The sequence below is a fragment of the Paroedura picta genome, chromosome 16, assembly GCF_049243985.1.
Source record: "Paroedura picta isolate Pp20150507F chromosome 16, Ppicta_v3.0, whole genome shotgun sequence".
Taxonomy (NCBI): domain Eukaryota; kingdom Metazoa; phylum Chordata; class Lepidosauria; order Squamata; family Gekkonidae; genus Paroedura; species Paroedura picta.
In genome coordinates this window covers 15,064,359-15,082,247 of record NC_135384.1, presented here as the reverse complement: position 1 = coordinate 15,082,247, position 17,889 = coordinate 15,064,359, and the positions used below count along the sequence as shown (strand labels likewise).

General features: G+C 41.7%; 2 protein-coding genes across 2 annotated transcripts; one reads left to right on the top strand and one right to left on the bottom strand.

Moving 5' to 3' along the window:
- On the top strand, positions 1-9,940 carry LOC143826163 (olfactory receptor 10A5-like). Its single transcript, XM_077314810.1, has 2 exons — positions 1-891; positions 9,929-9,940. Exons 1-2 carry the CDS (start codon positions 1-3, stop codon positions 9,938-9,940), a joined length of 903 nt encoding a protein of 300 aa, XP_077170925.1.
- Positions 4,819-5,862, bottom strand: LOC143826503 (olfactory receptor 2AP1-like). Its single transcript, XM_077315340.1, has one exon. The coding sequence runs from the start codon at positions 5,860-5,862 to the stop codon at positions 4,819-4,821; it is 1,044 nt and encodes a 347-aa protein (XP_077171455.1).
- Positions 9,941-17,889: the final 7,949 nt, after the last annotated feature.

The following is a 17,889-nucleotide window of genomic DNA, read 5'->3' as shown; positions in this document are numbered from 1 at the left end:
ATGAGAAGAAATCATAGCATGGTAAACAATTTCCTCTTGCTGGGATTCTCTGATTTGCCAAGTCTGGAAGGCTTGTTCTTCTCTGTTTTCCTGACTGTTTATCTATTTACATTGACTGGGAATGCGCTCATAATTATTGTCACACTGGTAGACCAGACACTCCACAACCCCATGTTTTTCTTCCTCAGGAATCTGAGCTTTTTGGAGATATGCTACACTTCAGTTACTGTTCCCAAAATGCTTGACAACCTGCTGTCAGAAGACAAAACCATTTCATTTCTTGCTTGTGCCTTTCAAATGAACATCTTCCTCATTACAGGGGCAGCAGAATGCTTCCTTTTGGCTGCCATGGCGTATGACCGCTACGTTGCCATTTGCCACCCTCTGCGTTATACCGTCATTATGAATGATAGAGTGTGTTCTGAGTTGGTTGCATTCTCCTGGCTAACTGCAATCCCAATGCAAGTTTGCCAGACTGTCCTGGTGTTCACCTCTTCTTTCTGTGACTCCAAGGAAATCAACCATTTCTTCTGCGATTCCCCTGTTATGGTCAAACTAGTCTGCAACAACACTTCTATAAATGAGCTTATATCCTATCTGCAGGTAGTGTTTCTTGCATTAATCCCGTTCACTTTGATTTCCATTTCATACATATGCATTGCTTCCACCATTCTGAAGATGCCATCTGTAGAGGGAAGGTGCAAGGCTTTCTCAACATGTTCCTCACATCTCATAGTGGTGATGTTTTTCTATGGCTCTGGAATCGTAGTGTATGTGAAACCGACGTCAATCCATTCCTTGGATACGGAAAAATTCCTGTCACTCTTCTACACTGTTATGACACCATTGTTAAATCCTCTTATCTACAGTCTGAGAAACAAAGAAGTCAGAATGGCAATCCGGAAACTATTTTTCCACATTCCCCACATACAAGAAACACGTTTTCATGAGAAGCATGGGAAAAATAAAACGTCAGAGAGAATGGCTGTTCATTAATGATAACCATGATAACTCAGTAGGTGTCTAAAACTTCTTAGATGATTATTTTCATTGCTTTCTTGATTTGCATTCATTTGCTTGCAATTATGGTAGGAAAAAGATTAGAAAGGAAATAGCATTTGTCCTCTCTCCCATGTAGATAATGCATCTCTTAACCAATTATAAATGAATAGTGATTCTATTCCATTTATTTGGTAAGGGATTTCTCTTAACTGAATCTTTCCTATTGATAGTAAAAAATACTGTATTTTGAAAATACTCTGGCACCCAGAAAATAGTGCTATCACTCATAATTTAAACCATTTTGAGAATCGAACTAAAATCAAAGAATTGCACAAAATATCTGAGATTGTATTGTTGGATTTGACATTAAAATAAAGGAGACATCTGTGAATTAACTGAGCAGTCGGAAGTGTTAGTTTATCAGTAGTTTACATCCTTATCCATGGTTCCCTATATATAATTATGAAACTGCCCCTGGGGTGGAGTGAGTCCGGCTGCCTGATGCCCACCCTCCCTCAACTCCCACTCGCCCCTCGCCTCAGAGGCACGCCTGGCTGCCCCAGCCAAAGGGCGCCTCTCCAGTGCCGTGCCTGGCAAGGGGAGGCCTTTCCTGTCGCAGACGTGGTGCTAGGGCTTCCCGGGTGAAGGGGACACTCTCCGCCGCCTCTGTCAGTATGTTTTTTCTATATTAATTATTAATGATACTGTTCATACTAACCAATAAATACATTGTTTGAAATCATGGGTGACTTTGTTCATTCACATAGTATTTATTTATTTACTAGCAAGAAAGCCCATTGCAACCAGAAATGCAATGGACGCAAGGACTGAGGGGATGCCAGCAGGTGCAGATCTCTCTCTCTCTCACACACACACACACACAGCAGGAGTCATAGGAGGTAATCAGGGCTCCTTATAGCAGGGAAGAAAGGTTTGTTTGCAGTTTGGGGCTCGTTTGCAGTTTGTCTCTGTCTCTCTCTCTCCTTCACAGCAGGAGCCATAGCAGGTAATCAGGGGTAGTTTGTGGTTTGGCAGGCCTCTCTGTGTCTCTGTATGTCTCCTTTCCAGCCACCCACCTATGGCCCTTGCCCAGGGAGGGGGGTGCCACCTGGAGAGGGGGTGGCAGCACAGGGCCACGGCTCAGGAAAGAAGCAGTCAAAGACACAATGGTCCTACTTCTTTCCATGCGTGGAGCAAGCCACCTTGCCCGGGGACGGGCCTGCCCTGCTCTTTACACAGTGCCGATGCTTTCAGACTCCTTTGGTAGTAAAATGTCGTGTACAAAAACAGCTTTTCCTCCTCCTCCTCCTCCTCCTCCTCTAGTAATCTTGTATTAAGAAGACAGCCAAAGGAGCAAAAAGGAGAGTATCATAACTTTAGTGTGTTAAACTTCAGTTTCCAGTATATTGATATTAATACCAACCAATGAAAAGACTGAAGTTATGTGTGACATTCAATTCACATTTAATTCCTTACCCTTTTTCTCTCATTGACTTCAACATTGTTCTTACAATTTCCACTTATTGTTCCAAAAGTACTTTGAACTCTGGTAGAGTGCTTTCAGAGAGGAGCCTGAAAATGTTATGGGAGATAGAGACTGATTCTGGAACATAAATATTTAGTACTATCTAGTGGTTATTTAATTTGGGAAGAGATTTTTTTACATTTCTCATCTGTTTCTAACAGGGTCGGATAAGAGGTGGGTCATGTTGCTTCCCACAAAGTATAGCGATCTTATCATTTTCCAGCTTGTGCCCTCTCACACATACCTGTGTGTTTGAAAGATATGAGGACAATCTGGGTTGCCATCAGCAACCATAGATCACCAAGGTTGATTTGGCTGATCTGGCTGGCAAGGTGGGTGTCTTCTACTTCCCTCACCACTCCATGTGTGTTCCTCCTGAAACTGTGGGCTTGATGGAAGTGGACACCATTCCAACTGTCCCATTCTTCAGTCAAGGGCATAAGGTTCCCTGTTAGAACCTTTAAGTAAGCTCAAGGTGTGCATATCCACACACATGCTATTTATCACACTGAGGTTGTTAATGGAAGATCAAAAAAGAGCTGGCGAGAAACACTGCTCTACTGTCCCCAATGCCTCTCCAAAATGGAAAGAGATTATTGTTTCAGAGAACCCTGTGAGGACCAACATCTCTAGGTGGAGGCCACCTCTGACAGTAATTGTCTTTTTCATGTGAATTATGGTATTTTATCCAATATTTTGTGCATCTTCATTTGGAAATGTTGTCAAACAAGCACATAATGATGACTTCTGAGTGGTCTCATTGTCTATTTAACCAATTTTTTTGCTGAGCAGAGCAGTTTCGTAGCAGGGGTGGAAAGGCAGTATGATTGTCCACTCTTTCAAAGGAAAAAAAGAACAGGGGATAAACACAATATCCAGCAACTATTTTTTAATGTTTTTTTATTTTGTTAGATTTTAAACTTGCTCATGCCATAGAATGTATTTTATTTAAAAAAAACCCTTACATAAAGACAAAATTATAACAGTAGTGGTGGCAGATCTACACATACGTTTCTATAACTGTTTCCCAAATATCTAAAAATAAATCCATGTACCATTGCTGTCTATACGCCATGCATTCAAATATTTATAGAATTCTAGGTCTTCAGAGGTGTGATTTTATCTTTCTGTTGCTTTAACACAAGTCTTTCAACTATAGTATGTGCACAGAGGGCCTATTTCTGTTGACCATCACTAAACCTCCAAAATATGGACAAATAGATCAAAAATACATAAGGATCCTCAAAAATAAATGAACAATAACTAATTCAAAATTAATTTGAGCAACAACTTTTCAGAAAAAAGAATGACTAGAAAGATATGGGGTAAGGTCTAAAGTTAATTACATAACAAGATAGGAATGCCATTGAGTGATAAAGGAAAAGTTACATTTGGAAGGCCTCCAAAACTGTAATTTCCTGTAAAGCAAAAGATAATGGGTTACTTTTGTCTCCCCTGAGGAAAGCAGATAAATAACAATTTCAATGCATGTCCATTAAAAGAAGAAGCCCGGGAGTGGCGGCATAAAAATCTAAAGTTGTTGTTGTTGTTATTGTTGTCATGATTGTTAATAATCTATTCCTCTTAATAAAAGTGTAAGAGGGTGCTGGGAGGAGCTGGGACTCATCATCAGCTGTCCCATCCCTGATTGGCTGTTCCTCCAACAAAAGGTCATTTGGGAGGGATGGCCTGTCCCTGGCTGCTTCCCCCTCCAATTTCTACTGTATGGAATAAGTGTCAGCCACTGATGAGGTAGGCAGGCAGCTGGAGCTGGGAGGGGGGTGGAGGGACAGTGACCGTGGCTGGGGGTGGGGGGGTAGGGGGAGGAGGAATGGAGCCTCAGTGGGCCTTTTAGGATCAATGGAGGTAGGACCCACCTGGCCTGCCCAGGCTGGTGGAGCGGGGGCTAGCACCTATTGTTAGATGCAACGGGCTTTGTTGCTAGTAATAATAATAATAATAGAATCTCCATTTATAATATCAGGAACATTTCTGGATCTAAGTTGAATATCATTAGCATACATCTGAACGCCTTAAAATTGTCAAGAAAACTGCAAGGTTTTAATCACATCTGTTCCAAATGCATCCATATGAACTGCACTGAGAAAAATAGCTAGATCACTCAAAAATACAAACTTCATCACTCCAAAATAAAAACACCTAGGGCACTGAGACATATTATTCAAGCAAAATGCTCTGACCTTGAAGGTAAGTTCCCCAGGGGGTTTTGACAGTGTACTCATAGATTTTTGTCATTTTCTATTAAATGTGGATTGGATTTTTGTTCAGTTTCATTCCATTCTCTTTATAACAGCCCAGGAACAACATGGTTTTTCTCCATGCTTCACCCATGACACCCAAAATATACTTTTTTGGGTCATCGCTCTGAGCTGGAAGCCAAATATTTTTCTCAAAAGCAACCTCAGTGCTTTCTTCACCTCCTGGTTTCTCAGACTATATATGAGAGGATTGATCAGTGGTGGGAGGACAGTATATAAGACAGACAAGAATTTGTTCAGTTCTCTCATGGCGTCTGTGTTTGGCAACATATACACAATCATTATAGATCCATAAAAAGAGGACACCACAATCAGGTGAGAGGAACAAGTAGAAAAGGCCTTTTTCCTTCCGGAACTGGATGGTATTCGGAGAATGGTGGTTATAATATACACATAAGAAGCCACAGTTAGGAAAAATGGGGGCATGGTGAATAAGAACGCCTCAATTAGTGTCATAAGTTCTATCAGGCTGGTGTCAGTGCAGGAGAGTTTGTACAGAGGGTCATTATCACAAAAATAATGATCAATTTCATTGGGTCCACAGAAGCTTAACTGCCCTATCAAAATCTGCATTATGATACTACCCAGAAGCCCACTGAACCAAGAAATTGCTGATAGTTGGATACACACCCTGTTGTTCATAAGTGTGGCATAATGTAGCGGTTTACATATTGCCAGATACCTGTCATAAGACATGGCTGAGAGCAAGTAACATTCTGCTCCTAGTAAAAAGCCAAAAAAGAAATGTTGCACAAAACAATCGTTGACTGAAAGTGCTTTGTCTTCAGCCACTACAGTGGTCATTATCTTGGGCACAATGGTAGAGCTATAGCAGATCTCCATGCATGACAAATTCCCTAGAAAGAAATACATGGGGGTATGAAGATGGTGACTCGTTGCTACCAAGATAAGGATGAGAAGGTTCCCAGACATGGTCACAATGTAAGTTGCGAGGAAGAGCAGGAAGAGAGGAAACTGAAGATGCTGAAGATCTCCAAATCCCACAAGGATAAACTGAATGGTTGCGTTTTGATATTGTTTCTGTCTTGTTTCCATTAAGTGATGATGGTTAATGTTATCCTGAAATGCAATCAGTATAAAGGTAATCAATCATAACTCTCATTATTTTATTCATGTCCTGAACACACTTTGAATTCCCTGGTTCTTATATTTTGGCAGGAATAACGTCGCTTTAGAGAATGTAAGAGGAAGTTGGAGTGCGTATGGCTATCAGCAGACAAATCATGTCTTGTAAAGTGAGCTAGGCAAACCATACTAATGCAGAAGTACACTTCTAAATAGAATGGTTCTTTATATCTTTACTAGGGGCAAAGTCTGTTGCACCCAGAAATACAATAGGCGCTAGGACACACAATTGCACTTAGTCTGTCCTGGGTGCTAGTCATTCTCCCCCTGCTTGATCTTGAGGTCCAGCATGGTGAAGTGGTTAAAAAGTAGCAAACTGTAATCTCAAGGGCCAGAGTATAAACATGTCTTAAAACAAAGAAAGTAGAATATGTTGCCATTGACTTTAGTCATTTCCACAAGTAGATGAACTCACAGAGGACAAATCTAGGAGCAACAATTGGTTAAGATAGCTGAAGTCTTACTTTTGGGAGAGCAGTATCCATTTCAGTATAATTTACTTGAGGGTCACATCATGTTTGTGGAGATCTCAGAAACATCTAGCTGGTCATTTCTTTGAAAACAAGATGCTGGACTAGGTAGACTACAAATGAATCTCTTGATGGATTTCCTGATTCTGGTCGAAAAATGATGACTAACTGCATGTAACAAAGTCTCATTGATTTGATATGGTTGCAGAGCAGTATTTCATTGTATTCTAGTTGTATTCAGATGCCCAGATTGTATTCAGATGTTTTAAATTCCCCTTTGGCATTCAAACAAATAGCAAATTATAATCCCTGTTCGTTCCTATCGATCTCAGTGGTTAATCAAAAGATGAACACCCTCCAATAGTGGAGATCAAAAACGATTAACTTTGTGTGCATCATACTGAAACCAAATCTTTTAAAGGTTTAAATTATTATTAATTTTTTTTTGGCTTTCAGACCAGCAATATTCCATGAGATGAGCCGAAATTCCTGAACAGACTGTGCAGTGGCTAGTCACTCTGATTCTTCAATCTGGATGTGAGGGCGATCTGGCTGTGACATCTGTCACCCCATTGATCGCTAGGGTTGATTTGGCTGATCTGGCTGGCTAGGCAGGTGTCCCCTACCTCCCTCATCGCTCCATGTGCATCCCTCCCAAAGCTGTGTGCTTGGTGGAAGAGGACAGCCATCCCAGATAGAAGGAGTGTACCGTTCTTCAGTCAAGGGTATACGATAGCTGCACTCCCCTGCTAGAACCTCCAAACAAGTTCAAGGATCAGGTTTAAATTAATAATACACAAACATACAAAACTAGTATCTAACACAAGATGCATCAGTAATAGATGACAAAAGATGACTTTACTTTATATAGTAGAAAGCTCAATGTTACTTGGTTTTCCTCATCCAAGTGGAGACTGTGCTTCAGCATCTTTTCAATGGATGCCAAATCTTTCCAAAAGGATCTCAAATCCCTGCCATTCTGTTGAAATTCTTCTGTATTTAATGCATTCCCTGAAATACATTCTTCTCATATACTTTCATCTGCCACTTTAAGCTTTTAAACTACCAAAGGTCCTGAGAGACTGTTCCTAAATTGTCACAAAAACTCCCATAAAAGTCACCTTAATTATCTAAGAAGAGTAAGGGAACTTTCTAGGCATCAAGGGAATGGATCAAGTTATTGTGTGTTTTCCTTACTAATGGGAATAAACACACTGAAAAGGGGGAAGGGTCCTTTGAAATATTAGTTTTTCTTCTCTCCGGGGGCTCAGCTTTTCCCACCATTGATTTAAAGACCTAATTGAAACATGGCTTGGGCCAAATAAGTTTGAAGAAAGACAAAAGTTCAATGGTGCTCTGTGTCATACATCATTGAGCAACGCCCCTTTCTGCCACTTCCTCTCACAGAGAAACATAAATATCCATGATACAAGGTATGAGAATGGGATTCAAAATCTCATAGACTCACAAGTATTGCATATAGAATATTTAATATTAACTGCATTCCTCATATACATATGCACGTGTCTGAGAACTCAAACAAGTGCACAAAATATCAGAGATCTGGGTTGTTGGACCTGAGATTTAAATAATGGAGATGCCTCTGAATGAACAGGATATTTGGAAAATTTAGATAACTATCAGTGTCATTATACTTCTTCTTGCCGTGCAGGGGGATACTTTTCACCACAAAAAACACCGACAAATTTCTATTTGGTATTAAACAGGCCACAATAATGAGCATGAGCAGCGCGGACTTACCCAGGCTGCCGTTTGGCAGGGTGGAGGGCGGGCAGTAGAAGATGTGGCAGCTCGGGCTGCCTCTGGGCCATTGGGCCCAGGTGGGTGGGGCCAGGAGCATCTGTGTGAGATTTTGCCTGGGGCTTTCCCACCTCTTTGCCGGCCATCGGGCAAGTTACCCACCCTCCTGTTCCCTATTTGTACTTTATGGATAAGATAATTAATAATTCTGCATTTTATTTGTCACAGCAGGGTATGCGCATGAGAGGAGCCAATTTCACAGGGAGCCGGTGTGCGATCGGACTCCCCCTGAGGGTCGGGGCCCACTTTTAAAGGGGGTGGTAATGAGCAGTGCAATACCCAGCATGGTGGGCAGTGCTGCTCGTTAATGACCAGACAACTCAAAAAGATGAAGCCAAGGAGGTTTGCGCCCTTTGACTCTCTTTACGGGTTGTCTCCCATCTTAGTGTTCCATGTAGAGGATCACGTATTCCCAGTGGGGATACTGACGTGTTCCTGTACATTGGAAAAGGGGGGCAGCCGGCAGGCTGCTCAGGTCTGGCTCTTCCCATGCGGCACCAACCCTCCAGCGGAGGTTATATGTTAAACAATATAAGTGGTGGCCAAAATTTAGGCCAAATAAAGAGCTAGTAGTCGTGTCTTCTTCCTGCCTACACTGACCTCCTGCCTGCCAATAACAATTGAGCGTTGAACAGCATGTGGGATAAAGGAACCAGCCCTCTTATGCCCTCTGGCCACAAGGCAGCCAAATCTTAATCCAGCAGGTATGCACTGGGCTCCCCGTGCTCCCAGTGACCTGTTGGTTATGATAGGGAAGTGACTTTGATTTTGGAACCCTCTGCTGAGTTCCGAACCACCCGGAAATGTGGATTTACTGTCAAGGTGCATCCTTCATGAATGATGGCCACCCAGCTCTGCTTACCCACAGCTTCTTATGGCCTAGCTAGAGCATGCCAGCATGCAGGGTGGAATTGCTCACCAATGGTTCCTCCCCATGCCCAAAACCCGCAAGTTGTGACATTAAAGCTTTGATAAAACTCCATTCCCCTTTTTCTTTCTTTTTAAAAAATAAATTCATCCATCTAATTATGTAAAGTACAGACTCCAAGTGAAAGACGGAACTCCAACAACAACTCGTAATTGAACAATCAAAAAATCAGGGTCGGAGGGTGGGCAATCGTGGTGGCAGGGAAGCGGGAAAGAGGCCGAAGCTTCTCGGCCCTCTCCCTAATAAGGCAAGGGTAGAGGAGGCCGGGATGAGCTGATTCAGCTCCCTCTTCTCCTAGCCCCCTCCTGCCACCTAACTGACACAAGCTGCTGGCAGAGCCTCATGGGAACTGTAGTTCATGGGATTTCCATTCAGCCAATGGTGTATGATAGCACAAGAGAGGAGACAGACAACACAGGAACATTTATGCAAATCCTAAAAAGCATCCCTGGAACCAGCATAAAGGAAAAAGTCATAGCAAAGCAAGTTTATCATCCTGCGAAGAAACAATGTAGAAAATGCATGCTCACTACCATGAGGGATGAGTGCCATGCAGAATCAAGAATACTATGGTGGTTTTACAATGGTAAAACCATTGCCACATGCAGAATTTGTAATTTTTTGTTGCAGACGTTTTGCAAGGTATCCTGCCTTGCATGGTATCTCCTTGTCTTCAACATTGTTTGTAGAATTGTTTGTGCCCAAATTGTTTGTGCCCAAATTAAATTCCCTCCCTTTACTTGTGTTTAATACTAACGAGGCAAGTTAGCACACTGTGAAGTATTCTGTAAGCAGCCACCTTGCTTTGAGCTTTCCTCAGGGCTCTTTTCACCTCGTTGTTTCTCAAGCTGTATATGAGAGGATTGACTAAAGGGGGAAGGATGGTATACAAAAGAGAGAAAGCTTTGTTCAGTGTTGATGAGTTTGGCAACATATACACAGTCATTAAAGAGCCATAGTAAGTACAAACAACTATCAGGTGAGAAGAACAGGTAGAGAAGGCCTTTTGCCTTCCAGTGGTGGAAGAGATTCTTAGGATGGCAGTTATGATAAATACATAGGACGTGCAAGTTAGAAGAAATGGGGGCATTGTGTATACAAACAGCAAGATCAGATTAACCCGTTCTACCAGCCCTGTGTCACTACAAGCAAGTTTTTTTAGTGGAACAGTATCGCAAAAGTAATGATCAATCTCATTAGGGCCACAGTACGTTAGCTGCAGCATCAACACCATTATAATGGAAATACCTATTAAGCCATTGGTCCATGACACAGCTGCTAACTGGATGCACTTTTTACTGTTCATCATTGTCCCATAATGCAATGGTTTACAGATTGCTAGATACCTATCGTAGGACATCACAGACAGCAAATAACATTCAGCCCCTAAACAGTAGCCAAAGAAAAATAATTGCAAGAAGCAACTGCTGAATGAAATGGGTTTCCCATTCCTCAGGAGGGTGTCCAGCATCACAGGGATGAGGGTTGAGCTATAGCAGATCTCCAGACAAGACAAATTTCCAAGGAAGAAGTACATGGGGGTGTGAAGATGCTGGTTGGTCAATACAAGCCCAACAATAAGAAGATTCCCTGCCATTGTCACCATATAGATGAGAAGAAATCCTAGAAAGAGGAGGACTTGCAGATTCTCCAGGTCTTGGAAACCCAGGAGGATAAACTGAGTGACAAAAGTTAGGTTTCCTCCTTCCCACTGTTCCATTAATGTCTTCTTTCTCAGTCAAAGTGATGATCTATGAGCCACTGTAACATTAAACAATCAGTCATTGTTTAGGCATCGAGAACATTGTGATAGAATTAATATAATGAATTTGCAATTTAATCAATTACTGCACTCAAATTAACTAGTATTTGTTCAATATTCAAAATAATTCATCTCCAATTATCCTTCATTTTCTTTCTTTCTTTCTTTCTTTCTTTCTTTCTTTCTTTCTTTCTTTCTTTCTTTCTTTCTTTCTTTCTTTCTTTCTTTCTTTCTTTCTTTCTTTCTTTCTTTCTTATTTTTCATGTACACAAGGTCTTGAACTACCTAAAACCATATAATACTGACATACCTTTTAAAAAGAATTTTAAAGCCTAAGTCTAGAAGAAACAGCTGCCAAGTTTACATCCAAAAGTAGGGTTTGGAAAACTGAATTGTTTGAGATATTATCATGCACCAAAATCTACCTCTGGATACCCCTCCCTATTATTTCCATAAAGTTTAAATTATGCACTCCGACATCCAAGAGGAAAATTCAGTTTAGTGAGAGCGGATTCTTATCTTTCTCATGCAGATAGACTTGTTGAGAAATCCCAACAGCTCCTGAACCTATTCTTGGACTCCCTTGATTCAGTTAACAGCCAGGAAGCAATGAGAACAATGAAGAAATGTCTATTTGTATGATTATAACAATACATTTTTGAGAGCACAATGTGTTTGTTTTATTCAGTTTGCGGGCATTCGTCTTCCATTTGAAGAGCTACCCAAGTACTGTTCACATTTGACTGTTAATCCCTGTTTGGTGTGCCTTTATGTTGATGTGCTGTCATGCCCTACCATCAAGAGTTTTGCATTAAGTGTATGTGACTGTGGTGCACATGGTGAGCATAGGAATCTTTTAATTCTTCCTTTGATCAAAAATAGAGATAATATGGAGACATTTATTTATTTATTTATTTGTATTTCAATTTATATACTGCCACTCTCTCAACCGAGTCATCTTGTGGCAGTGTACAAGAACATTTCTCCGTTCAAAAATTAAATTATTAATTGGCAATAAAATTATTTAAAACAAAACATTGTGCACTAACGTTAAAATATTAATGCGTCTTCCCTTTTCAAATTGAAAACTGCCTCAGAATTGGAGAAGTGTGGGGGATGTTAATGGATGATGGAATATAAATAATTAAAATTTTGCTGCAAGGAAGAATTGTTTTTTCAATAAACTTCTATCTATTATTGTTGTCTAGCCTGGTTGCACACAGATTGAAAGAGTAGATGTTGAAAAAAATGAATGACATTTCAGCTTTCAAAAACTGGGTGGTCACCTTCAAAAAAAATTGAGAAAGTATTTATGAGCATTTCTGGTCTCAGGAGATATGCACAGTAGGAGGTCTTCTCATGCCAAAGGATGTTGGTTGACCAGTACAGCATGATATCCTCCCCCCCCATGCACCCACACACGCACTCGTGCACATATACACACAATCACATCTTTCACTACATATTCAATCATTCTTGAAATATCTCTCAGCAGGCAATAACTGTACAAGGAGAACATAAATTCCCCAGAAAGTGAACATTCCTACCAAACAGGTGATCAGCATTCTTATGTTTCTTGAGGTGGCAGCTAAGGGCATGAGGTTTCATTGATCATTTGTTTTCCAGTGTACAAATAATACAGGTGCACTGTATGAGTTTCCACAGTAGCTGTATGAGGTGTTCTCATCATGTTCCACTGTGGAAACCATTGGAAAGCCTTACTGGAAACATCCATGTACCTAACTCTGTGCCCGTGGACATCGCCATCCTTTTTCTTTTACCGGCCCCATAGGCTTTCTAGATCATAATGGATTTGCAGACCTAAAGACTTAGAAACACACAATAAGAGGGAGAAGAAAGGATAATATACCTTAGATAGGGATTTTCCTTGGACAGAAAAAAAAATGCCATCCACAAACTTGCTAAAAGGGTTGCTTTTGATTATACAGGATTATATTATTGCAGCTGTGCACTGCAACTATTTCCTTTCCTAAATTATCCATTGAAATCAATGGACCCTGAGTTGGAGTTATTTGCAGCAGAAACTTATTTTTTAAAATTACCTTCATGAGGCTGGAGGCAAGAATAAGACACTCATTCACTCTGAATTTTAGGCAGTCCAGAAGGAAAATTCCAAAATATCTCAACAGGGTCTTAAGGAATCTTCCATAAGATGGCTCCGCATTGTGCACTGCTGAGATTACACTTGCGTGTGAATTATCTCATAGATACAATATCACCTGGTCCATTGTTTATCCCAGTGGTCCCCAACCTTTATTAGGCTGGGGACCGGCAGGGCATTGGGTCGCGCCCGCAGGGACCGCGCCCGCGCGGGCCACGCCCATGCTTCGGGCCGCGCCCGCGAGCCGCACCCGCGGATCGGGCCGCGCCCGCGAGCCGCGCCCGGCCCGCGCCCGCGAGCCGCGCCCGGCCGCGCCCGCGAGCCGCGCCCGGCCGCGCCCGCGGGCCGCACCCACGGATCGGGCCGCGCCCGCGGGCCGCGCCCGCGGATCGGGCCGAGCGGGCGCGGCCTGCACGGGCGCGGCCCGGCCCTGATTCCCTCCCCGCCCTCCCGCAGTAAGTACCTTCCCGGGCCGCAAGCTTGCGGCCTGGGAAGTTTTTTACTGCGGGGGGGGCGGGGAGAGGAAGCCGCGGCCCGGCGCCATGGCCTTTGCGGCCCGGCGCCGGGCCGCGGCCCGCAGGTTGGGGACCACTGGTTTATCCTATGAAGGAGCAAGACAAATGTCCCAATTGTACTAGAAGCTAGATGTGTAAGACTCCTCAAAGGCCCATATAATGAGGTATCTAAAGGGAGGCTATTACAATCTTTCTTCTCTTTGGAGGAGAAATATGGCTATACTGGTGACTATTAATGGATATAATCCAACTGGCATTGCCAAGGGAAATTTTATTAATTCTTCTTTTTCTCCTTGACCCAAAAATCACTTCTCAATTTTTTCACTTTTAATTTTTGTTTTGAGATTTGGGACCTGTTGCTAATCCTTTTGTTCAAAAAGAAATCTTAAGAAAGGAAGTGCCAGAAGGGAGATTCTGCAAAATATTAGGATTTCACTCCAGATTCTCAGAGGCTGGCACTGTCTCCCAAGTATTTGAACCTTCCTGTTACAGTACCACCATGCTGTATGTTTTATTTTCAAATAGAAATCAAAGAGTAATGAAAAAGAAATTCTATTAAAAGAGCAAAAAAAAAAGCAAATTAGAGGAATCAATGGTTATAGATTTTTAAAAATATGAATTTCAGATAAAGAAATGTTTTCTGTAACAATATTGCATCCATCCAGCTATTTTGTTCCCAAATGACAAGCTGCTTTATAAATAATTGGTAAGGCTTTACCGTTGAGAAATGGGATTTTGGGCATCAAAATGGGATTTTGGGTATCGTGTCCAGATCACGGGACTTTATTCTGCTCTGGTTTGGCCTCACTTGAAGTACTGTGTTCAGTTTTGGGCACCCCAGTTGAAGAGTGATGTAGACAAACTTTAATGTGTCCATAGGAGGGCAACAAAGATGGTAAGGGGTTTGGAGACCAAGACATATGAAGAAAGGTTGGGGGAACTTGGTCTGTTTAGCCTGGAGAGGAGATGACTGAGAGGGGATCTGATAACCATCTTCAAGTATGTAAAAGGCTGCCATATAGAGGATGGAGCAGAGTTGTTCTCTCTTGCCCCGGAAGGATGGACCAGAACCAATGGGATGAAAATAATTCAAAAGGAATTCCATCTAAACATCCGGAAGAAGTTCCTGACAGAGAGGTTTCTCAGTGGAACAGGCTTTCTTAGGTGGTGGTGGGTTCTCCATCTTTGGAAATTTTTAAATGGAGGCTAATTATCTATCTGACAGAGAGGCTGATTCTGTGAAGGCTCAAGGGGGTGGCAAGTTACAGTGGATGAACGATAGGGTTGTGAGTGTCCTGACCCATGAGGTCCCTTCCAACTCAATTATTCTATGACTAGTAATCAAGCCCACTGTATGAAAAATACAGCGGGCGCTAGGTAAGGGAGCCCCCGGCAGTTGCACGCAGCACGGCTGGTGGGGGCTCCCTTGGCTGGCGGCCTGATGTGGCGAGAGGCATGAATCGATGGTCTGTCTAGAGAAAGGGGCCAATCGGCACCCTTCCTCATCCCGGACAGAGCCCGCCCTAACTCCTCCCACTAAGCCCTTACGGCTTTATTTAGTCCGCGGCACCCACAGCGCCGCGGGCTGTGTTAAGATTCTATGAAAGTGTATATTCACTGAAAAGTAAATATACAACTTCTTTGGGGGGTCTGAGCACCACACCACATCATTTGGGGGGTCTGAGCACCACATCATTTCTAGTGTTTCCAGATTATTTGAAATTCCTAACTATTCCATCCATTCAAAGACATTTATTCTTGGCCATAAATAATGCCTTACCTCTTAATGAATTATTTGGCAGATTCTCAGCTAGACTTCCTTGAACAGAGCCACTGTGGAGATGGAATCTTATCCATTTTTTTAGTTAGTTGTAGGTTATATATTTCCAGAAGATATTTTATTTTTCCATTGATTTCACATTTTTCAGTATCTCCCCATCATTCATTCATTCATTCATTCATTCATTCATTCATTCATTCATTCATTCATTCATTCATTCATTCTTGGACTTACTGTTTGCCACTCCCAGCAAACCAGCTTGGGGCGGGTTACAACCATTTACTATATTTGCTATCTGGCTAACATAAAGCTGTTATCCTATCTTTAACTCATTAATTAACTTCTGCCTTAAAGATTCATACAAAGGTATACGTAATCATACCTAAATCCTTAGTTGCATACAGGCACTCTTTTTTGCACTGGAATGCTTACTGGAATTTCAAAACCTCCTTTGAAATCAAGCACTAACTTTACAAAGAGACCAGAGATGTAATAAAACTGTAATGTTTATTACCATGTTTTCATACAGGGATAATGATTATCGTTTATGTAGGTTATTGCATGGATTGCTAAGTTTTGTAATGAGCCTGAAGTCTCAGGAAGAAAGTGCTAACATAAATGAACATATCAACATTGCATCTCTCTTTCCCCCTTTTTCAAAAGATGTTTCATTTGTAGAGAGCCTATTGGGTTTGCACTAGATTTCTCTTTAGGTGATATTTTCATGGTCGGTGTAGAAAAATGATGCCAAACATATTTTCTCCTGTCTAATACATTAGCATTTGTTTGGGGAGATTATTTATTTCCCAGAGGGAAGAAGAACTTGGGTGAACGGGTGAACAAATATCTTGGGAGACGTACATTTTCACATTTATAGCCTTTCCCCCTGGAGTTTTATTCCTAGTATATGACTTTAGCACAGCACTGCTGTGAGAACTACATATTAGGAAAAAAATGGGTTTATTTTATTTACATTCACCCAAAGAAACCTTGATCTCTTACATGATTAAAACTAGCATTTCCTGATATTGAGAGAAATGATAATTATGGACTTAAAGAAATGGATCATTAAATGTTTTCTTCTACCCCTGTGCACCTTCAGTAAAAAAGGGAATGGATCCATGCAACCTTCCAGCATTGAATATGGTTCTCTGAAAGGTAACTATTTACTATTTCACCATCTTTTTTTCTTTAATATGTTTCTCCTTTGTCAGATTAATTCTTTGTGTTCTTTTAATGCTATGAATTGAAATTTCTGTGTGAAATGTTGTACTGAATTTCAGCTAAGATTTTTGCCCATGCCAAGAGAAGCAGATGTATTTGATCAAACACTCAAAGGTCTTCTCATTGTGATTACTAATTTTATTGAGAACTGAATGTTGACTCCTTTAAAAGATGAGAATGATGAGACCAAATAAGAATGGCAGGAAAGATCATAATGACACCTATCTCCAAACTACAGAAATCAGTTTCCCTGGTGAAAGTGATAGGTTTAGAGGGTATACCTGGTGGATTTACATCTCTGCTGAGGTCCCACCCTGCCCCAAAACAACCTCTCCCCAAGAACCATCAAGGAATTTCCCAACCTGGAGCTGGCAGTACTAGATCCTGCTCCATCCAGAATTGGTTGCCTTGGCAATCTCATTCTTTCAGTTTAAACATCTTTTGAACATTATTGTACAGATATGCCTGAATCCATATGTGATGCTACCTGAGTCTGGGCATCCTTAACAATGAAGCATCCCAACACCCAGAAATCAGGAGAGTAGATAATTCCTCTTATGACATTATGAATGACCCTTCATGGACATTTCTGGGCTTAATGAGTACCCTAAGCAGAAAAAAAAACTTGCCAAACAATACTCTTCATTGCTTTTCTCAAGCCTAGAATTACCAACATTCAGGGCAGAATCTGCATGGAGCTTTACTTTTTTCTGCTTTCGATCCTGCTGAATTCAGATCGATTTGAACCCGAGTCTTTGTTCTCCCCCCCACACACCAACTTGAAACAAAACCCCATCTGCACGAGGCTGCATGCAAAGAGTGGGGGGAGGGTGAGATGAGCGGACACGAGGACCCAGAATTAAGAGAATTGCCTCCCTGATCTCTCAGCCTCTTCTACCTCACAGGGACTGAATCTTTGGGTGGGTGGGGGAGCCGAGATGAGCAGAGATGAGACAGCAGCAGGAAATCTCTGCTGCGTGAACTATGGATTGTGGAGCACAGTCACATTAAAGTTAAAAAAAGTCTTGCAACCAGGAATTAGGAATTCTTTTAACTGGCACCCAGCCAATCAGGGACAGACTTCCTTGTTACACCATTGGAGCCACGAGGCAGCAACAAGCTATTTCAGGGAAAGCAGACAGCTGCACCTTTACTAATGCTGATTTTTCAAATATTGAGGGTTAAAACCACTCAAGGATATTGCGGGGGAAATGTAGGGTCACTCTGGATCAATCATGCTTGTTGCAGATGAAAAATTTAAACTGCCCAAAATCAAAATGCAAATCGTATTCTGTGTAGACAGCAGGGACTGAAT

Coding starts and splice junctions, on each gene's coding strand:
- LOC143826163 (XM_077314810.1), top strand. CDS start 1: ATGAGAAGAAATCATAGCATGGTAAACAATTTCCTCTTGCTGGGATTC.
- LOC143826503 (XM_077315340.1), bottom strand. CDS start 5,862: ATGGAAACAAGACAGAAACAATATCAAAACGCAACCATTCAGTTTATC.